Source organism: Mytilus trossulus, chromosome 14 (assembly GCF_036588685.1).
Source record: "Mytilus trossulus isolate FHL-02 chromosome 14, PNRI_Mtr1.1.1.hap1, whole genome shotgun sequence".
NCBI classification, from domain to species: Eukaryota; Metazoa; Mollusca; class Bivalvia; order Mytilida; family Mytilidae; genus Mytilus; species Mytilus trossulus.
The window spans coordinates 10699971-10724828 of NC_086386.1; the positions used below are offsets into that span (position 1 = coordinate 10699971).

Genomic DNA, 24858 nt, shown 5'->3' on the forward strand with positions numbered 1-24858 from the left:
TTATGGTTAATAATGAACCGTTTAATTTTTTCAATTGATCATAAATAGGAGACGGGAAATACAGTTGCTTATTCTCTATGACATTGGGATCTGACACATATCTTGGATTATGGAATCAAGATACGATGGTTGATGGCAGCAATACATTCAGATTCTCCTGCTTTGTAAGTTTGAATTTGGATATGTGATTTTTTTTCATAATTAATTTAACTTTCAAATGTTAATTGACTTTTTAGAAGCGGTCCAAAATAGAAGAAAAACCACCAAGTCGCCCATGAAAGCAAACTCACACTCTGTGGCCCTGAATATTGAATTAACAAGTAGGAAGGTGACATGGAACTATTTGTATGCAGTTTTGTTACATGAGACGTGGATGTTTAAAACAGAAATAAGCCAAACGTATAGACTGTTCGCACGTCTAGAATTCATTTTAGGGCGCGGCAATATGGAGCGCCAGTTCCACAGACTCAATTTTCAAATCAGACTTGTTAACATTATCAAAAAGTCTTATAAAAATCTTTCTTATCGACGCATGCGTTCAATGTTTCAAGTTAAACAACATAGGTTATTGAACATGTTTCGTGATTTTTGATAGAAAAATGAAACACTGAATTGTGCGTCTCAAAAATAACGCTCATATATAAACTTGAAACAGAAAGATACAATTTAAAACTGGTCACTGATTTGAAATTGTTTAATTAGTAGATACATCCCAATTTTTTATTGATACTATATCGCGTCAATGTTTATGTATAACCGTAATTAACTTATTCTTTTATACATTATTAACTACACATACAGTTATGAAACATGTGTGTTGCCCATTTGTAATTTGATATATACATTTATGGCCCACTAAGGAGCTGTATATCAAAAAAAAATAATCCAAGAAAGGGTTATTTAACGAGGGCTTAAGATATTCACCGACTTAATGCGACATTATTATATTTTACCGAACGAACACATTACTATTAAATGTATAATATTGAGACATATTGTCAAAACACTTACGTTAGAAAACTATCCCGTGTCTATTGACATTTCGCGTATGTAAATCAAAGTTATATTCTGTCTGTAAAATATAGATAGCGATGAAAAGGGCTGATTTCAAGTGACACTAGATGCATTTCAACGTCCACTTCATGAACCTTTAACCTGTCCTTTGCCATATTTGTTAATCTGACGTTAAGTGACGTCATAAGTGACATATCGAATTAGACTATTTACGTGATTTTTATCTCATAAGCAACACGACGGTTGTCACATGTGGAGCAGGATCTGCTTACCCTTTCGGAGCACCTGAGATCACCCCTAGTTTTTGATGGGGTTCATGTTGTTTATTCTCTGGTTTTCTGTGTTGTGTCGTGTGTACTGTTGTTTGTCTGTTTGCCCTTTTCATTTTTAGCCATGGCGTTGTCAGTTCATTTTCAAATTATGAGTCCCTTTGGTATATTTCGTCCCTCTTTTAAAAAGAGTTAACTCGTGATCATACCGGTACGACAAGGGTTATTCACCGGGGAATAATATGGATGTTCAATAAACACTTCAATTTGTCAGGATTATACAACGGGAAATAATAGGGTTGTTTGATGAAGGCTTCAATTTATTGGGGTTATTGTTCGCTTCTGTCAATCTTTTGAAAAACATCAACATTATACTATGACAATTGATTCCGTATTAGTCAATCAAATAAGACCTATATAATGTATGGTAAAATATTACTAGTTAAGTAATTAATCGATATCAAGTACCAAGCAATCAAGAATGCGTTAAACATACTGATCATCATTACTTATCGTTAGAGTATTTGTTATTTATAAATATAAAGTATTTGAATCATTATGACAAATCTGAGTTGAATCATCAGTGGTTCTTTAAAGACAAAAACGAAAGTATTGTAAAACAGATTTCAAGCTCTTTTTCCAAATTTAATCGTTAACTATTCGGAATGATATATTATTAATCAATAGAATTGAAATGACAATATACGGAACTTTCTCATACGGTAATCATATGTATAAATAAATCTTTCCTTTTCGATAAAGTGAAGGAATACTTTTTGCGGAAATTCAATTCAAAGCTTCATTAAGAAGTTAAACGAAAAGCCGCTGACGCAACATCACAATCAAATTGAGTCTACATTTTCCACATATTATATATACTACAACATTAATACACCGTTTACGGAAAGCGTTATATATAGATTATACCACTGCATCGAGTGTAATACTATATTTATCCACTCGAGACAGTTAAATTTCAAATTTAAAGTCCGAGCCGCCTCGGTGTCCCTTTATCTCAGTAGCACGCGTTCGATACCGGAAAGGGAAACACAAACAATTTGCGAAAAGCATTATTTGGCTGGTGTTGAGACGAGTTCTTTATACAGAATGTGCACAGCCATGTATCACCAGCACTGCGGATGACGCAAAGGATAAATCTGTTATCACTTATTCAGACGTACTTATATATATACATAAATACTAACATCGGATTCATTGAATTTGCTTTAGGCGTACTCTGTATTAAGTGGTGTTTTGTACGCAACAGAAACCCCAACAGCATGTACGAGTACTACAACCTCTACAAATCTTGGATCAGCAACAGAAGGTGTTACCGTTGTAGTATGGAAAAGAATATGTAGGTAGCAAAGTAAACTACAGATGGAATAACCATTTTACCACTGAATGTTATATAGATATAAAAAGACGTGGTATGAGTTCCAATGAGACAACTTACCATTCAATTACCATTACAATACGGGCTTTAACATGGAAAAACTCAGTCTTAAGACATATTAACATGCCATGCTACTATGCTAACATGGTCAACAATTGACGGTGTTACCATTGTGGCATAGAATAGTATATATTAAAGTATCAGGGTAAACAACAAACAATATCACCATTGTAGTATAAAATACTATACTAGTATGCAGGAATCAGTCAAAAACTAATGGTATTATCATTGTAACATATTCAACTATCAAAATCAACAGCAGATGGTCCTAAAATTTTACCAATGTTATATATAATCATCAGGATCAACAACAGATGATGTAATCATTGTAGCACATAATTTTACATGTCAGTATTAGGGTCGTACAGAGGGAAATACTACTGAAGGCAGGAGTATCATTTTGGCAATAATTCTTAAATATGAGAAATAGGGTCGACAATGTAAATATTTCAGCAGAAAAAATATAGTATTACGATCATGTCAAATGCACAAAATTCTTTTATAGTTAAAATAAGGGTTGTTGGCACTATTTTGCAGCCACGCTTCTTTGGAACTAAATAAAAAAAAAGACAGAAACCTACATATCTACAACGGAAACCAAACACATAAAAAAATGAAAAGATTATACGCCATGCCATATTTTTTCAAAACATGGAGTTGTGCGTTATTTTGTTAAATATTTATATGCCTCAAACTTCAAAATGTTAAAACTAATAAAAAATGTCTGTACTACCGCTCTCTTAACTTGTATTCTTCCTCGGAATTAAATTTGCAAATATCCACATATATCTATACTTGTATTATATCGTATCTAAAGTAGATAAAGGAAACAAAATATCTATGATTTTTACAGATTTCCTATTTTGCTCATGTATATTATATATAGACAGTTTGTAACTAGCTTTTTTGATCACTGCTAATATCAACTATCAAGGTACACAATATAATATAAAAACGGTTATGGTTACATTTGTTAAAGAGAGGAGAAATTATATCAGAGAGATATTCGAAATTATAAGTCAAAATAAAATGACAACGCCAGCAGAAAATCAATAGTTTCAAAACCGCAGCAACAAAAACTTAATGCTAAGCACAACCAACTGGGGGTGCTGATCCTGCTTCACATGTTGCACTTTTTATTTTTCTCAGGTAAGTACAAACTCGGTTATAAGCTGTACTCAGCTGGTCAAATTCCTATAAGATGATGAGATTGTAGTAACACCATGAGAAATATTAATGATATCATCTATGAAACTGATATTCCTTAACGGTCACATGATATCTAACTTCCGCAAAAATTAAGAAGAACTAATTTCAAATTCACCATTTTGGAACTTTTGATTAAATAGCTTCCTTGCGAGCAGCAACTTTCTATCAAGTAAAACATAAAGTAAGTGCAAGCCCTGAAATAGAATATCGTATCAACTTGTGGATCTGCACTCCGTTAGTAAACAATATTTTGATTTTTTCTGTAATATAAGTATATTTTTTTTACTCCATGCATTGTCCCTTTAATATCATTTTCATATATTAATCACTGTGATTGTTATTGGTTATCAATTCCCAATAGCTGTTAAATGCACTAGCATTGTGTTTTTAGAAGGTAGGCATGTGCTGATTTAAGTCATATTTTTGTAGTGAAGTGTCAGGATAGAGTAAACATTCCAGGTATGTTATTCAACGTTAAAATCTTTTAATAGTGATACATCAGTTTTCCTGGATCTGTAACAAATTAAACAGATTGCCAATAAAATAAGCATAGACATACAGCTTTTCATAATATATTCAAACTTTCAAACCTCTTTGTTTACTGAGTAGTATGGCTGCAGTCTCATTATCGTTAATCTCGATTTATGCATTTTAATGAAATGAAACAGTTCTTATAACCGTTTATTTGTCTACAATTTTACAGGGACTAACATAAAAGTGATTGAGTAAGCTTAATTTATTATAAGTGGTTAAAGAACACTTCTGATTTTGCTAAGCTGTCACGACTGTTTAAATGTTTTACATCTTATCAAAAAATTAGCTGAATCAGACGTTTATACACAAACATAAGTATTCTATGCGTTTTTATTAAGAGTTCGATGTTCGATGTCTTTGACAATTTTTTTTATGTAATATGTCCTTCGCTTATGCATAATAATGCTCTCATTCATAATTATAATGTTGTCTTCCTTTTTTGTGTAGTGATATCTGAGTCAATGGTGGATATAACATGGTTATATTACTTGGGTACTGGCCTTGGAATTGCACTGATTTGCGTTAGGGCTGCTTGTCTCTTCAAAATGTGTGGTTGTGTTTGTTTGAATAGGAAGTCATCGACCTGGAAAATTGAACCAATGTGTTCTGACACAAATTGAGATTATCCTGGGTCTCGTCCATGCTGTTCACAAGCAAGTTAATTATGACCCGATGCTGGTGTCATTGGTTAGGATTAAGATTTGGAAAAGACATTCACAGAAATATTTATTTTGTACATATATCTCCTTCGTAATGTTTTGCATTTCAAATCTGGTCATTCATCATATTGTAACAGTTGAATAAACAGTAATAAACATATTTATCTTTAATATATGAATTATATAGAGACTATGCAACACGAAACCAATCACCGGAGTGGTCTCATGCGCAAATTCAGGTCCACATGTTGCACCGGTAGTAATGGTCATGAAAGTACAAACCCGGTGATAAGTCTTATTCCAGATAAGTCACATTAAAAAAAGAGGACGGAATTTAGGTAACTTAAAATAGAACATATCTATCGTCATCGATACAGATATTGCATGACAGTCGACCAACTCATAAGAGCGTCTTTAAAATTTTGAAGTCTTGTATTCAACTTGACCACTGAAAACTCTTGTGTCAAAATGGTCTTCCTGTTTAAGCATGACACCTTTATCACGATAATCATTATACAAAATGCAAGCATTAAAAGATTAAGAATGGAAATGGGGAATATATCAAAGAGACAACAATCCGACTATAGGAAAGACAACATCATAAGGTCAACAATATGTCTTCAATGTAGCGAGAATTACCTGCATCCGGATGCGTCCTGCAGCTGGCGCCTACACAAATATATACTAGTTCAGTGATAATGAACGCCATACCAAACTCCGAATTGTACACAAGACACTAAAATTATAAAAAATACAAGACTAACAAAGGCCAAGGGCTCCTAAATTGGGACAGGCGCAACAATGCGGCGGGGATCTCATACCCCCTATACCTTTAGACAATTTAAATGTAGAAAAGTAAATGCATAACAATACGCACATTAAAATTCAGTTTAAGAGAAGTCCAAGTCTGATGTCAGAAGATGTAACCTAAGAAATTAAACAAAATGAAAATAATACATAAATAACAACAGACTACTAGCAGTTAACTGACATGCCGGCTCCAGACTTCGATTTAATTGATTGAAAGATTATGATCTCATCATATGAATATCAGACACAATCCTTTCCGTTAGGGGTTTAGTATCATACAATCATAACATATATGAGAAGAACATAACCCGTGTCATGCCAACAACTGTTTTTGTAATAAATGTGTTAAGTTCTGATGCAAAGACCCTATAAGTGAATCAACATTAACGCCAACATATGCAATCTTTAATGACCTGACAACAGTATCGTAATTATATCCCTTCTTAATAAGTCTATTTAAAGGTTTTATTAGTTTCTGAGGTGAAAACTGACATTTTTGTGCTTTATAAAGAATATTTCCATACAAAATTGGAAGTGAAATACCTGAACGTATAAGAAATATACATGTTCAGCTATATTTACGAATGATGTCCTTATACCGATGATGAAATTAAGTAAATGTTTTGATATCGAAAACCCTGGTGTAATAATTTTCAGTAATACATATATTTTATCGTTAAATCTTAAACTTTGTTATATAAATCAGCGAATCGTACGAGTTCAGATATATAACCACCGTAAGATGGTGACAGGGGATCCGGAACGTCACCGTCTAAAAATGGATAATTAACGAAAGGAAACGAAAAATCATCTCTTTTATCATAACTTTAAGTATTACTATTTCCGTTGGTGATATTGATATCAAGATCGAGGAAGGGACAGTGGTCATAGTCAGTATTAGCTTATTTAAAAGATAAAATTTCTTTCGTATATATACTGAAATCGTAAAAAATATCCTCCAAATATCTAAAAGTATTATTAAATTTATTTATCAGATGTTGTTTCGATGTGCCTTTGCTGATTTTTGCAATCGTAACTCATAGCGATACAAAAACGGTCCAAAATTAGTGGTGCACAGTAGGTCCTATATAATTCCGATAACCTGACGATATACGGAATCTCCAAAGCGAGCACAAATGTTATCTAGTAATATGTAATCGTTTAAACATGTATTCACTGATATGATATTTGCATTTGAAATAAATACATTTATTATAAAACCAGCTGTTGGCATGATACGAGTTATGTTTTCCCATATATCTTATGATGATATGATATTCAACATCCAACAGGAAGAGATTGTGCTTGATTTTCATATGGCGGATTCTTTATGTTTTAATAAGTTTAATTGAGGGTTGAAGCTGACATGTCAGTAACAATTAGTAGCTGTAGCAATGCATAAAGAGTTCCCAAATGAATAGTGTAGTACAATATAAAAATTATAAAAAGTGAGAAAGGCAAAAAAACACCTATTAATTACACCAACAAACGCAAACCACTTAACAACAGGCTCCTTGCTAAGAAAAGATACATACAATCAGTCTGCCTCTTATCTTGACTCAAATCTTAAAATTGGTAATGAGCTCGAGGGTTGGTTAAAAACGAAACTTTATGACAAAATAAGGATTTCAGCTTACCAATTTATTTTCTATGATTCCAGTTTCGCTTGCATATGGAATATATATCTCCCAGTTGACAACCTATTCAAGAGCTTGCATTTACTATCATGATTTCTTTGATAGAGAGTTGCTGCTTACAAGGAAGCTATCAATCGTAGTGTTCCAAGTGGTCCAGCTGAAATCATCCCTTTTCAGACGCCACCATCACAGTCGGTTGACTATTTTGGAATATGTGTTTCACAGATGACAAGGGATAATTCCCAATTATGTTAACCACAATCCTGTCCTTTGAATATCGATTTTTTCCTACCGAATACAACTTATCACTGAGTTTAAATTTGCATATTTTCAACGGATGCCACTTGTGGTGGGGATCTGTGGTAGAATATGCGTTCCTTTCCAGGACACATGAGATATTCCTTGTCCTTGGAGGTTTTCGTGTTTCTTAAGTTTTAATTTGAATGTTATGACTTTTATTTGTTTTTTCGTGTTTTTTCATACTTTTCGAATAAAGATTTACGTTTATATTCGATTTATGAGTTTCAATGTCCCCAAAAAATATGTAAAGCAATGGAAGATTTGAAATTTTTCAAATTGTCATTTTTGCAATAGCACTGGTGTATATAAAAATATAATCCTGGTATCTATGATAAATTTATTTACAACCACTGCGTCGATGCAACTGTTGGTCGAGATTTATTTTCCCGAGGGTATCACAAGCCAAGTAGTCAGCACTTTGTGTGTTGACATGAATTATCATTGATTTTGTTTTATTTATAAATTAACTGTTTACAAAATTAAGACTTTTTTTTAAATACTCAGGCTTTTCTACCTCAGACATAGATTGCCTTATCTGTATTTGGCATCACTTTTAGGAGTTTGGAATCTCAATGCTTTTCAACTTCGTACTTTTTTGGATTCGCGCGTCACAGATGAGTCTTTTGTAGACGAAACGCGCGTCTGGTGTATATATCAAATTTGGTCCTGATGTCTATGATGAGTTCATTTATTATCACATGTTTCTAAAATGTCACTTTACAGATAATTTCTGGAGTATTACAAAGTGGAATAATTAAGTTCCAGTGGTGAAAACATGACACAAAAAAAACCCACCCAATTTGACATTGATTTCAGTTCATAATATGTAGTTATGCACAAAAATGACATCTAATGTTCATTTTCTGTTCTGGTAATAGAAGATAAAATTTGGTTGAAATGCACTAGGAACTAACAAATAAGGGGAGATAACTCTCTACTTTGCTATCGTTCTAACCAATTTTCAAACCGAGTTATTTGATATTACCAGACACACACAAACAAAAGACTAATAAATTTTAACTCAGGATGATGGCTAGTATTAAATAGCATGATAAGCTCAGTGGTTTTTTTCTGATTATGATTTGATTTTTACCTAAATTGCCTGATTTTTACTTAAAGCAGATAAATTTTTGACCCTAAATGGTGTTTTTTTTTCGTTCAGACACACATGTTTACAGAAAAGCACTCAAAGCAGGTATAATCGCTTTTGTTTCAAAACAGGAAAATATGTTAAAGCGACAAAATGTTAACACAAGAAGAAAGTCTGTATGTATACAGATATATATACTTATATATGCATATCAGTGTTGCTGATCATTAAATTAAGTAATGCTGCTCAACAGAAAACAATCGTGATATAAAAAAAAAGTGGCCAATCACTGGATTGCCTGACATGTGAAGAATAATACTTTTAGCAGAAGTGCAACATGTTGTTGAAAATTCAATAAAACTAGTGTATGTATCTGGGCATATATTCTCGACTTGAGAAGATGTTATTGAAAAAGTCTCCGTAAGTTATTCTCAAATATCACGAAAACTAAATCCTGTAAGACATTCAAACTTTCCGAGATTATAGCTTAAGAAGCAATATTCGTAGAAATATGAACATTTAATTATAAAACACAACGTAAAAGTGTTTTGTAAAATGATAACATTTTAAACTATCTACACAGTGAGTAGAAATCAAGGTAGACAGTGTATACAACATGAGTGACATAGGTGAAAATGATTCGTTTATAACGGAACAAAATGAAATCGATTTGTCTAATGATATGATTGACAATACACAAAATGGTATTACCGATAGCCAATTTAATGACCAAGACATGTTTAATTTAATAAAATCCAGCTTTGGACAACTTGATAGAAAAACATTTAAACACGACCTCCTGGAACATTCAGACACAGATGATCTCCGTCCTATTAGAAATTCTTTATTTGATTTATTTCGGAATCGGGAGCAAACATACAGTGATACAAAACTAGTAGAAAGAACACAGCGTGACAATGGTCAGCCACTAGGTGAAAAATTAGCGGATGACATATATGTCATTTATCAATATCTTGAAGGATCAAATAATGCTTCTGAACTGAGACAATGTGTGTCAAAGAGCAAAAGAACGACTACAGTATCCGATGAAACGGATTCGAAAATGTCCGATATTCTTAACAAATTATCAAACAAAACAACCAGTACAAACAATGAAAATACTATTGTGCTTTCAATGTTAATGGAAATAAAACAGATGATTAATGATAATATGAAACCTATAAATGACAAAATTGACAAACTCAACAAAAACTTTGAAAATGAAACAAAAATGCTGAAAAGCAAATTATACGAAAAAGACATATTAATAATAAACTTACAAAGCCAAATCTACGAGAGTCGGGACATAATTGGTAAACTTCAAGCTGAAATAAAGTTGCAAGCACAACAGATAAAAGACAAAGGCGACAACATTAATGAAAACGAAAAACAAAGGCAGTTTACGGACGCCATCACGAGTTGGTTGACCGTTATGGAATAACCGTTTCACAAATGATATCGGATATGTTCCTTACGTCGTAACTACAATCCCCTTCCCTTTCATGAATTTGACCTACCGAATTAGACTATTTACCGGATTTGTAATCACATAAGCAACACGACGGGTGCCGCATGTGGAGCAGGATCTGCTTACCCTTCCGGAGCACATGAGATCACCCCTAGTTTTTGGTGGGGTTCGTGTTGTTTATTCTTTAGTTTTCTATGTTGTGGCATGTGTACTATTGTTTTTCTGTTTGTCTTTTTAATTTTGAGCCATGGCGTTGTCAGTTTGTTTTAGATTTACGAGTTTGACTGTCCCTTTGGTGTCTTTCGTCCCTCTTTTAACGACAAGATAATAAGCCGACTGGACGTTATAGACAATAAATTAAAAAAATTAAAGAATATTTCAACAATCTGGGAAAAAATTATCTTGTCTTTAACATGAATTTAGATAATATTAATCGCTAAAAGAATTTGAAAATATACCAGACTTTTATTTACAAGTATAAATTTCAAGCTGGGTAAAAACAGGGGGAGGTTTTACCAAATTTAAAGATCATTTTACAAATATAAAAAAAACTGATTATTTGGGAAAAAAGATACGTTAAACATTGTAACTAAAGTTTGTTCGTTCAAAACTGGGTAGCAAGTGGTTTGATTTATATCAACGACATACTTGATCGTGAGGGAAAGTTATCAGAGGTTTTTTTTAGAAAAATTAAGCAATTAGTCTAATTGGATCGTGCAGAGTTTACAATATTTAAATCTTTCATCCCAAAGGAATGGTAGCAGGTTCTAATTAAAGAAAACTCTATAAAGAGTAAAATCAGTATTAATAAGGATAATTTGAGAAGGGGAAATAAACAAATACAGGCACAAGATATCTATAATAAAATGTTATGTAATAGTCTAGTAGATCAAAAATATACACAGCCGATTGGTATCAATATTTGGACAAGAAATTTAAACCTAGATAGCAAGCCAAATATGTCATTCGTAAACGATTTTATATTTAAATTTTTAAGAGAGAATAAGATGAACATGTTTAGATAGAAACTGCTAAATTATATTATTCCCACAAAGCAATTTCTATTTAAATGGAAAATTTCTACTAATAGTAAATGTAATTTTTGTCAAATAGAAGAGGAAGATTACTTTCATTTCTTTATAACATGTTCTTTTTTAAAAGACTTTTGGGATAAAGTGGAACATCTTCTTGCACAACTCAATTTAAAAAAATAAGATATCTGTTAAACAATTAGTATTTGGATACAAAATATCAGATAAGGGTTATTATGGTTTTAACTATTTTTTGACAGTTTTATGTTTTTTGCATTTTTCAAGTCATACTATGTTTCAGAGCAAAAATTGAAATATATAGATGTGTATGAATTGTTTATTCAGGAATTAAAAAGGGTTATGAATGAAAACAAAATAATTTCTCAAAATGTGTTTTTCGTAAGAAGAAATTGATTTAATAGAATAAGTTGAATATATTGTAATAGTTTATGTAATATTGTTTACTATATTCTGAGTATGTTCCTGGCAACTCAAAAGTTTGTTCATATGAATACTCCATTAGCACTTGGACAGTGAAGTATAATTGTAACAAGATATCTTTAGAATAAAGAATTTATTTGTTGTTAAAAAAAAAATATTGTAGATAATGAAATTACATTGAAAGATTGGTATAAAAATTAATATGTTTGCATCAATTTGTACACGCAGGAAAATAGTGAATTATTTGTTGAATTTTCTCTTATCGGGAAGGGGGAAATTAACATTTCAATTTTAGAATTATTGTTCTGAAATTGATAACTGTAAACAACTGGAAGTTGTACATGATTTCAAGATCAGTTATTACTAAATATAACAAGAGTTATTAACTTCTATAACATGTCTATACACTAAATCCATTGGACGTTGGATGTGTACTGATTAGTAATTCAAGTCTTAGATGCATGATTTGTTTTATCAACTGGTCCTGTGTTTACTCTTATATTTGAGTGTGAATACACATTATTATAAGACGTGTCCCGGTACTTTTCTATCCAACATTCATGTATTTAGTTTTTATTTTGTATTTGTTATACCCATCAGATTTTGTCTAATGCCTAGTTCGTTTCTGTGCGTGTTACATTTTAATGTTGTATCGCCATTTTTCTCTTACATCTAATGCGCTTCCCTCGGGTTTGGTTTGTTACCCGGGGTTGTTGTTTTTTTCTATCGATTTATGAGTTTTGAACATCGGTTTACTGCTGTTGCTTTTATTTAGTGGCTTTGAACAAGATGTCAGTAACTGCAAGTACTTTCAAATCTGTACTTAGTGTCTTTTTGTTGTTGGGATATTAAAGTACACGGCTTCGTCCACTATGTGCTTTTGTTAGATGAATTTTTGTGTGTATACATCTAATGAGTTATACCTTTTCAACTGATTTTCATAGCTTGTTCTCATATTATACTGTAACACCAATGTCTCATGCAAGTGGAGGGTTTAGATTCCGCTAACCTGTGTAACCATTCTCCATTCTGTATGGTTTTCCAATATAAATCTGTAAAAGATTTAGACCTTTTTCTCGAAATGACTTCTAGAGCAAGCTCAAAGTATATTGATTTTTGTTGAGCGAGGAATACAGCTTTCTCAAAGTTGGTTAGACAGGGCTTAGAATCAATCAAATTAAATTCATCACTCAAGAGACTGTACGGTCGCCATCATAAACCGATTGGCTATTATGGCAAAAGTGTGTCAGAAATCATATCTGTTATTCCTTCAGTAAATTTTAACCTTCCATCATTACCAAACTGAACAAAGAAATAACACGACAGGTGCCATATACAGTGCAGAAAATCCTTACCCTTCTGAAGTACACGATTTTACTCCCGGTTTTTTGGTGGAGTTTGCGTTGTTTCTTATTGATTAATTATAAATATTGATGTAAATGTCTTTTGGTTTTGAGTTTTTGTTAACTCCTAAGTTTTGATAATTAATGTCTTTCAACTGGCGGTCGCCATTTTCGCTTCTGTGAAAAAATTAAAACAGTATCGATTCAAATTCATTATTGGCGAAATAATTTGTGATTCGGTTTCACAATCTTGTTAACTTTTCAATTTTCACGGACTTGCAAATCTGTGTATTCACCTTACATTTGTAACGTTTATGGCAGAAATATCAATAACCAACAGTTTGCATTTTATAGCAGTAGGGTCAATAGACTAATTGATAAATTTGTGTATTGTATCATTTTACGAAATGATGTGGTAAAACGGTGTCAAATGTCACATAAAAGGATTAACTTATAACTTTGCAATGCATGTGTTTTCAGCATAGTTTTACGTCTCAACTTTGTCTTTTAATTTGTGGTCAGGAATTTGAAACTATTGAATTGTCATAACGAAAATTGTTTTGAGAATAGAAAGACAAATCACCGACTTAAAACTTAATTTTAACTTTGATAAAAATGATTTATTTTTTGTACTTCTTGGTTGATATCTTATTAGTAACATCTTGATTGTTAGGCTTCTATGCGACAATTTATTGTAATAACTAAAAACAGAGCAAGTATAAAAATAAAAAAAGTTATCAAAGTATCAAAGTATTCATTATTCTAGTCTGTTTAATTTTTAGGTGATTTTTTCTATTTAATCAATCAATGAAAATTACTGTTTTGAAATAACAAAGGGGGTTGTTTACGGTATTTGGTAATAATATATATCCTGTTACGCAATATGTTGCATGTGTACTTATTGTAAGTGCATTGGCCGTTTGATGTTATCTTGGATAAAAATCACGTTTTTTGGTGACTTCATCATTATTGAATACATGGGAATATCTTATAATAGTTTTAAGATATAATCATCTATACATGTATCAGTTTACAATGTATATGTATTGCTCACATTGTTTCTGAATCCCATAACATTTTGAATTCATTGGATACAAAGGTTTGATGAAATGAAAATGGTCTATGTTAATTTACTACTGTTCTCTTTGGTTATTGGGGTTTCACTATTGCCTCATGTAGGTAAGTTATTAAAACCTGATTAAATGTATCAAAAAGGCAAAATATCTTACAGGAAACGTATAAAGTGTAAATACATATACAGTAACAATGATTAAGAATTATCTATATCATAACATATATTGTTATGATCGGTTGAAGCCTTATATTGGTGAATATTAAAATATATTCGAACTTAAAGACTAAATTAACCAAATTAAATAATGAAACAAGTTATTTCATAACAAATATTGATCGCCGCATATGTATGTTTGTTAATTTTTTATTAATGTATACATGGTTTGAATTGACAAAAAGGTCACATATATTAGATTTGTTTATCCCTCTGTGCTCTTAAAATGCATTTTTAAAAAAAAATATTTTTAATAAAGTTATTTGAGCGCCAAAACTGAGTATTTTGTAGACATGTAGATCTGGAGTACAAAATGTTAATCTGATATCTATGAAGTATTTTTTTTGTTGGTATTTTCAGATGACGGATGATAATGCACATACATGTATTTAAAAAAAATGTTTTGATTTCAGTATGCCAATGTACTTTTCCGTCCGAGCTGACTGGAATCTGGAAAGGAGCTGACCGAGGTGACATGACATTTGTTAATTCTACATACATCAAAAATTATACAGTGACAATTCCAGGTGTCAATTTTTTCTACTTCCACTGTTCCGAACAACGAAGGAATAAATACTTCTTAAAGTAAGGTGAAATATTAGACAACCTATTTAACACTTTATGCCCGACATACAACAAAATCAGTGGACAATATTTAAATCTTCATCTTAAAAAAAATCGTATAAATAAAAGTTCTTTCATATGTCTTATATCGTCAAATAGAGCTTATAAATTTTCAAAGTATTCAATAGAAAAGAAAAAGGAATCGAAATATTTACAAACAATATATTTGGTGTATCAAATTTTAAAATATGTTTCATTTAATTTTATACTTGGTTTAACAAAACAAAAACACAAGCACAAACACAGTGTAAGCTATGTCACCCTATAGTGAAATATTTAAACTGGAGAGTTCAAAATCTTTGTACGAGGCGCGACGCCGGGAATAATTGTACATAGATTCAATTAATAATTTTGCTTTTCCAAATCTGAACCATTTACACTGTGTATATGTAGAACAGAAAGGGAATATGCTATTTGAAATTTCCCATAACCTTAATTTTTCAAATATGCTGAAAGCGGGATATATTATTTTAACAGACTATGGAGACAAATAGAAATGTAAAACAGAGATACGGACAGAGAAAATTATCTAGAAGTTCATATTTCTTTTTTCAACTTTAAACTTTTTGATAATTTAGAATTAGTAGTTAAAGGTCACAAAAATATACATTTTATATTTTATTTCAGAGCAGAGCAAGTTAACAAAATTTTTGGTTTAATTATCTATTTTTATACGTGTATAGAAATTCACGTTGTTGATAGTGACTTGGCATACTACTATCAGTTAACAGGTGAGGATTATTTATAATATGATGATGAAAATGACTATTAAAGGAATGAACTGATTTGAAAGCTTCCCTCATTTTGACATAAAGGAAATTCAAATAAGAATTTTAATCATAATAATCGAACAATAATAAAGCTTTTTTATCAGATGAATGTGTTTTCAGGATGGAGTTATCAATAAAATCTGGTTGAATATATAAATAAAAACTTTGAAAAATTTTCGGCACATTTTGATTATTTATCAGTAATAAGAAAAGGTACAATTTCGATAACAAAGAATGGTTCACATGTAAGCTCCTTTGCAATGCTGGACTGTAAATCACGATGCATATAACTGCTTGGCAGAATATTCCAATACACCGAAACACATTATTATCGTCACATCTATTTTCTAGTACAATTAATAATTTTTTTGTTATCTATCTATGTACTAGAACATGATCCATATTTGCAAGATAACATGGTTGGAGATGGTACAAACTCAGCTACCTTTGACAACGTGTGTAGCAGGACATTGGTTAGTCGTAACTTCATCACATTAGTTCGAGATGGTAAGTTGTACTTGCGCTTGTGGAGCAATAGAACATAATGCTAATAAATCTTGTTGAGATCCATATTACAGTATGACAATGCAGCTATTGTGTTAATATTTCAATGAACATGATGGCTTACATTGAAACGCAATTACATTTTTGACTAGTTGTATTGAACATGGTTAATGAAAACTTCGACTCATCATAAAGAGAATATCATCACCATATATTCTTAACTTTAGCAAATGAAAAAACATGGACAAAAAATATAAAATCAACATAATGACACAACCATTGACGATGTTCTCCTGGAAGTAATTGAACTGTACCCTCTATCTTTACACTTGATGAATTCGGTTACACACTGGGTATAAATAAACTTCAAAATACAACTTGATTGTAATTATACACACTCAATTTCTTAATCCTGGTATAAGAGGGAAAAAAATAATTTTAATAAAACAGAGAATCATTAAAAGATAGAATAATCGCAGACTATCAAAAATCATAAACAACTCAGTCAGTAACCAAATGATTTAAATTATCTATCAATAGTTTCTGATAGAGTAAAAAACATTACTTCTTAATCATCTTTTATTTTTGTCAATAATCGTTTTAAAACTGGTAAATCATGCCCGTTCTTGAATATGACTAATGACACATTCTAAGACTGTCTTCTAGAAGTTGCAAACAGTAGTAACTAAAAATAACACTTTAAAATTATAAAGCGTTTAAATTTATGCATTACTCCGAATCTTTTCCTTGTCACGACATTTATGTTATAAAACCACACCAAGGAGAATATTAGATAAATTAACTTCTAGCGATTTATAACAGAAAAAGTATAAGTAGAAACTTGAATTTTGGTTGTAGAATAAATGGTTTGATAGAAATCTTGAGATTATTTAAAAAAAATATAGATGTGAATGATTTTAGTGCATATTTAATGTGTATGACATACACTAATTGCATAGCTGTTTTGGGGTCAAGAATCACGTCATGAGTAGCACCGGTACCACCAAAGTTGTGACGAAGACATTATTGTTGGTTTTTTTTATTAGGTTCAATAGCTGATGGCAGTCTTATTAAAACCTGTCCAGAAGACCTGCTAGCTAAGTTCGGTAATGTTTCAATTCAGCAATATGGCAACGACAACACATCGACATGCTCAGATACTGTATTTGATGCCTATACAGATAACACTTTAATAAACATAACATATGCTGACACGTGTCCAAATGCAACAACCCAAACTTTGTCAGGTGATTATTATAAATATATGTAGTTAATAATACCTAAGCGTAATGCACACAAAAAGATTCCACTATTTATCTATATCAATAGAAAATGTAAACTATATATGCATTCGTTGATTCATTTTGAAATGAAGTGAAAATGTGAAACATTTTAAAGTTTGGTTCATACTTATTTTGAGCAATTCAAGAAAGGTGAGAACCGACGACATACTCTTTGTTACATTATAATGTCCGAGAATATGATTAAACGTGTTCTATTTCTTTTTAATAAACAAAATCTGTGCTCTGTAGCTTTATTCCAAACGATGTCATTTTATTTCTTGGATGTAGTATTTCCTGTTCTTATATTTATGGCACTGGCTACCGTAATATTTAAATTTAATAAAATGATCAATGTTATGTTTGAACAAATTACCGGAATGCAATATTCGGTACGGAACCGATTTATTACCAATGTTACAATATTTGTGTACACTGTTACATTGTGTTATCGATACATTAAGCACTTCAAGGTTCACATGGACCAGTAATATGTACAAAAATAAAACTAAAATTTCCAAATCTTTTTTAATTCCGAATTCTACAAATAAAGAGTGTTTTTATTTTTGAAGCTTGCTCCAGTTAAACACATTTTTTTTGTAAATCCACTCTAACATGTCAACGCAATTATCAGGAACAAGTTATTCAGGAATGAGGACGTCTGTATTACACACTGTGTGCATTATACCTGTTCAACGTTATAGAAATAAAAATAAAAATATGTTAATATAATGACTATTGCTATGTATGTGCTGTAGTTACATTGGTACTGTTGATTTTAGTTACGCACTCCTGGCATTACGTTGTCTGCAATGATATTTTATCTTATTTCAGATCTAGGAGTATATCGTTGTATACATGAGATTAAAGACGGACCAGATACCTACCTGTCTATATGGAACGACGATCCTGGTGTGGCAAATCCATTTAGCTGTCTGGTAAGTTGGTTTTCGTATTGTTACTAAAAAAAATACATAAAAGCGGTTATTTTTTGGGAGAGACATTTGTAGCCGTTTAAATGAAACCAGTCATTATTAAACTTACGAATAATGTGCATAAAAAAAAGAGAAAACAAATAAAATTTGTCCGTATGGTATTGTTATTCTCTATTTGTTTTGTGTAGAACATGCACTTCGTAATAACGAATAAAGTAAAAACAAATATGCAGAAACTGGAAAAAAAAGTCAAACATTTTTCGCTAACGTTTGTAATATATGGGCGACGATTATTTACACTAGTCTAACTATTTGAATACGAAGTTATAATGACATGCCAAAAATACTACTGAACAACATTTCTTAAAAAAAGAACCAATAATATCTTAAAACTGAGCCATACGAACCTTAATAAAATGGGGAACTATATATAACAATTAGGGAGAGTAAGCGTATCCTTAACGAAATTGAAACTCGGTCGCAACAAAACAAGGACATGGCAAAAAATTTGAAAATCGACAAGTTAAACAACAGTACACAAAACATGAACATGACATGATAATAATGATTTATGTTCTTTCCATGCCTTTTTCATACTGATCGTTTACGTTCTGTATATTTTACAAAATATTTAACCTATTTAATTTTAATTTTAATTAGGCTTTTATAAGAACTAATGATATAATTTACGGTACAGAAACTCCAAAATTCTGTGGTAATACTACAACATCGACTGAAACTGAGAAAGGTGGTGTTAAACTTGTTATATGGGATGTGATAAGTACGTTTAGTCATTTTTAATAATCTGTGAACATTTTGTCTTCAATATCGTAACAGTTGTATTTGATTTACAGTTTATATTACAATTCAATTTGAAGCGTATGGCGGAATGAGCTTTATGTTTTTTTGGATTTTAATTGATTAATTAATTGCCCGTCAAAATATGACACTAATTGCAAAAAAAACTTCGCTAGTGGAGAAAATCTCTAAGAGGCTCACTTTTCTTCCTTTTGATGTAACTAGTACAACATAATTTAATTATTTTACTATTGTAAATTGTCATTTTATATTTAACGGTTATAACGTTTCATGTCCAAATATTTATCTTTTATTACTGCAATACTTTAATATGTACCAACTTTATCTAATTTGCAACAATTTACAGCTCAACCTTCAAATAACATGCATTGGCTACCAACTGTTTATTTAATACAATATCTTATAAAATAACAACATAAGAACATCGTAACAACCTTTTCAATAAGGTGTTATCCAAAACTGAAATCAAAATAATCAACTTGGTTTTTTTTCTCATTGCATGACGTCTTCTTGTAACGTCGATAATCCATCACGATTAATCTCAGTCTCGCAGATTATTCTTTATTAATACAGTACTAGTACTATGGACTGTAATTTTCTATGTCATTGTGTTGCATAAGAAAGGGAGAGACAGTCTTTTAGTTGCAAAGCTGAGACGGTCAATAAGAAATTGACGAAGGCAAATATCCGTTAACTGGTTTTTTTACCGTCAAATTGCCGATTGGCGACAACCCCTCTTCAACTATAGTATCGTTTTCCTTATTTGTTTTTTTGCCCATCAATGCCATTGTCCTAATTATCAAACTTCAAGATTAAAACAAAAGAACTGATTCATGAAATTCTTAAGTTTTACTTTATTCACTACTGTGACTTTGTGTTAAAGATTCCATCATTTGTGGGACCACATAGTTACTACATATATATTTTTTTCAATATGATAATTCGTACATATGATAGTATGGTTTTTGTTAAGCCTAGTTTTGGACATCAACAACAACAAACCGTAGTAAATTTTCATACGTCAAAAGAATAGATATCGACTAACAATCATGAATTCGGCTTGACTTTCTTCTGACAAATTAAAAGCAAACATGTATTCCGATTTTAAAACAAACACAATATCCTTCGTAAACAAATAATATCTATAAAAAAAAATACAAAATATTGGACATTTAAACAGACTCACTACTAACACTTGACATTCATATCGTGATTACAGCAAACAGTGATTCATTAAACTTATTATAAATGGTTCATTTATATGTCTTTTATCATGCTAAAAAGTAATACATTTTTCATTATATTTACATTGATTTATTGTAGAAAAATCAACAGATATCACACACAGTCCTCCCGTAGAGACAACAGAGTTTCCTGTGAGTCTGTCTGTAGTGACAACAGAGGCCTCAACCACACTCCCTGTAGAACCAAAAGATTGTCAACCTAGTCGTATTGGTCTTTATGCACATATAATATCAGCAACTGTTCTGATGCTTATTTTAGTCGTGGTATTTGGAATATGTTGCTGTCGAAAATATGGTTTTGCAAACAAGAATAAAAATCCTTCTTAACAAGAAATTGATTCATTCACCAATCGTTAACGTAAAGGACAGAGTAAAATGGAATAATAAAAGCACATTGATTTTATGATACAAATTTTATAAACAAGTGATATGTTATTTTAAACCTCAGAAGCTGTTTCATATTTTCCTCTTTTTTTTCATTCCGACATGGACGAAGTTATTTTCATCCGTCATTTCAAAGAAAGTAAAATTTTAAAAGATCCTGAACTTTGAAAAAAATTCCAAGCGGAGAGTTTTTAACAAAATGGTAAAATTAAAAGCTCAAACGCATCAAATTAATGGATGACAACTGTCGTATTCCTAACTTGGTACAGGCATTTCTTATGTAAAAAACGGGGGATTAAACGAGGTTGTATAATAGCTAGTTCAGTATTTTTGTGATTTTTCTTTTTACATTCGTTTGATGAGCCTTTTATGTTGCCAATTGATTAGACACATTCCGTTCTTAATTTCTTCTGAGTTTTGTTTTTTTGTTATTTTTCTTTGTTCTGCTTATATGGGGACGAAGTCCCCAATAACAATAGAAAATTCAATAAAAAAAAAAAAATCGGGAAAATTTCCCGAATTTTTCATTCTACTAATTCAAATTTTTTTTGTCGCCTGTTTTGAAATCCCGGACCTGCGCAGAAATCTACAATGTACTTCCCTTTTCCGGTTTTGTTTGTATGAATCTTTGAATAAAATGCATATTTATCAGTCTAGTATAAATAGGGAGGAACGCAATACCTATTTCATTTTTAATAATTCCTTGATATGAAAAAACGTTACATGATGATAGCGTTTCTTTGTTTACATTGCATATGACGTCATGAATTAAATAACGTCACAACTAAAATCCCTAACAACAGAACCAAAGTTGGAAACGTTACAGTATTTCCGTTTCATTTTTTTTAACAAATATTTAGGTTACAAAAAAATAATTCATACAGACTTCGTCCCCATTTACAGGTATTGCCTGCCTCATATTAAATGGCAAGTGTACAGTTGAAACATCAAAATAATAAGGACAACAGTTTAAATTTCGCCTGTACCTGTCAATATCAGAACAAGAAGTGATATTCTATTGCCGTCCTTACAGTACCTTAAATCTCAAGGTCACTGAGAATAAGAAATGAAAGTACAAAATTAAATGTTGTTTATTTTTAGGATGTTCGTGTATGTAAATTAAAGAAATTTGCAAGATTTTGATAGAGATTTCCATTTAAATGACATATGTACGTATCTTGACGTTCGCTTCAAGTTGAAAACGGTTAACTCAAAGTCAAGCATTTTGTTAAATCAATCGCTCATATCTAAACAAAACATTTCAACACTTTTAATCATACACTGGATGTTGAAGGAATGAATGGACACCATCAACATACCTAAAAGATAAGTAAAATCACCTCGCTTTTATATCTATGTCCTCAAAGTCATCAATCGCAACTGTTTGGGTTCTTATTCATCGTCAGCATTAACATATTCGGCTTTGTTCAATCTTGATGAAGATCAATTAAAAAGAACTTTGAACGTATATAACATGTGTAATGCGCTGTACGTATTTTCTTTCCTACATACAAAAACATGTATCATATATGTTGTAACGTTTTTATTATAAATTTACATGATTATTACAAGGTATCTATAATCAATATTCCGTTACTCATTATTTATTTTTTAAATAAAACACGAACGGTTGTTATATAATAGTTTAAAACAGAATTGTAGAGTCACCAGTAGAAAAAGAACAGGTATAGTATTTGTTCTTATTTGATTTATACATGTACTGGGTAATGTGTAACACGTATCAAGTGTCCCTTTTTGTTGCTTATAAAACAGCTGTTGACGTATCATCATATAAGACTAGTTATTCGATATCATTTACTCAATAAGAATAACATAACACAAATGTCCTTGTATATAATATCCTCTAAAGGGAAATCTAAGTGATCAGATAACATATGAAAATGATCAGATAATATATGAAAATGATCAGCAATTATATTACACAGTTAAATGATTTCAATAACTATTTTTGGAATTGTTCTTATCGTTTAATCTTTACACCACTGGGTCGATACCACTGCTGATGGACGTTTCATCCCCGATGGTATCACCAGGCCAGTAGTCAGTCGGTGTTGGCATCAATACGAAATATATGGTTATTCTTAATAATTTACCGTTTGCAAAAGTATGCATTATTCATAAAACTAAGGTTTTTTCTTATCTCAGACATAGATTACCTTAGACGTAGTTTGCAAAACATTTTGGAAATACGGTCCTAAATGCTTATTAAATTAGTACTTATTTGGTTTTTTTTTAACTTATTTGATCTGAACTTCACTGATGAGTCTTATGTAGACGAAATGCGCATCTGACGTTTTAAATGTTAAGCCTTGTATTTAATAATAACTAATTAGTAACTGTTGAACGTAACAAACGGATTACTAGTATACACTTCTCTAGAAAAGTGTCAATGTAAAAAGTGAAAAGTATCTTTTGCGTTTGTGACAAAAATATAATTCTTTATGTTGTTACATATTAATGTTTAATATTTTAAAACATATCTGTGAAATTCAAAATGTACATAAAAGTATTTAATCAACAAATAAAGAGACTTTGTAACGATTAAAAATCCAATAAAATAACTGTATGTAAAGATCACATTCTCAAGATGCTTGATTTCTTGATTGACAGCTTATGTGTTACGTTTGGAGGACGCATTTTTCAATAGACTGCCGGCATTCCATCGGAAACCAATTGCGCCCAATCCTTATGCCCCATTCTTCCTTTATTATTATGAGTTTGAATGTCCCTCTGGTATCTTTTGTCCCTCTTTTATTATCACCTAAAAAAATAGATTCTAGATATTCCGATTATGGTTGGTATTTAGAAATACAATCCTTTTTTTAATGATACGATGTTGCAGCTTGGAGTATTATCAATTCCGACCTGAATTATTTGTCAATTTATGTAATTGTTCAATTAGATGTTCTATCATGTTTAGTTTGTCAGTTACATACTATGTAATCTTGTTTAAGAAGTTAAACGTTAGCGTTTTTACTTTCTAAATGAATTGCAAAATGATAAAGTGTAACATTTGTTAACGATACAAACTTCAGGTTTCAATTTTGTTTTTGAATTATTCGACGCGATTTATAAAGCAGTTCAGCATTTGACATGTTTCGTTGATCAAAGAATGACAATGACAATTGGTTTAGATAACGGCTTTAAAGGTTAAAATGTGTTATAACGTAACTATCCGCCCGTTCAGCTCCTTGAATCAAATGAACCAATCACCTGATTTTTACCATAGTTTCGTTAGGGTTCATGTTGCGCAGTTGTCAGTTTTCTACGTTGTGTTTTAATGTACTGTTGCTTGACTTGTCAGTCAGTCTGTTAGTTTTGTTTTGTTTTGTTCCTTTTTAACCGTGACATTTTCGGTTCATTTTAGACTAGTGAGTTTTAATGTCCCTTTGGTATATTGTGCAAACTTTGATTTTGTTGGAGAGACATTACATACACACCAAACAGAAACATCAACAAAATAAATAATAAAGGATATAAATTTCAATCGTAATTCAAAATAAAAAAAATAAAAAAGAATCGAAAAATAATTATATCCGAAAACGTCCCCTATAAATATACAAAATCAAGAAATGCACATGTTGCTTTTACGAATCTTTTTTTATTTTCACTGATAAATATATGATAAAGTAAAAATGAAATAATAATTTCAGACTCCAAAACTTCAGATAAGTTTCATTATGCTTCTATCGATCAATTTTTTGTTACTGCTACTAAAGTACAGTTCT

The 24858-nt window shown here is 31.1% G+C and overlaps 1 protein-coding gene across 1 annotated transcript in view; it reads left to right on the top strand.

The window, feature by feature from the left end:
• LOC134696830 (uncharacterized) overlaps window positions 1–21205 on the top strand; it is a 79139-nt gene extending 57934 nt beyond the window's left edge. Inside the window, exons 4-8 of the mRNA XM_063558782.1 lie at window positions 16334–16450; window positions 17494–17694; window positions 18562–18665; window positions 19323–19443; window positions 20805–21205. Coding sequence (XP_063414852.1) covers window positions 16334–16450; window positions 17494–17694; window positions 18562–18665; window positions 19323–19443; window positions 20805–21052 — 791 coding nt within the window. The 3' untranslated portion in view covers window positions 21053–21205. The remainder of the gene's footprint in view (window positions 1–16333; window positions 16451–17493; window positions 17695–18561; window positions 18666–19322; window positions 19444–20804) is intronic.
• Window positions 21206–24858: the final 3653 nt, after the last annotated feature.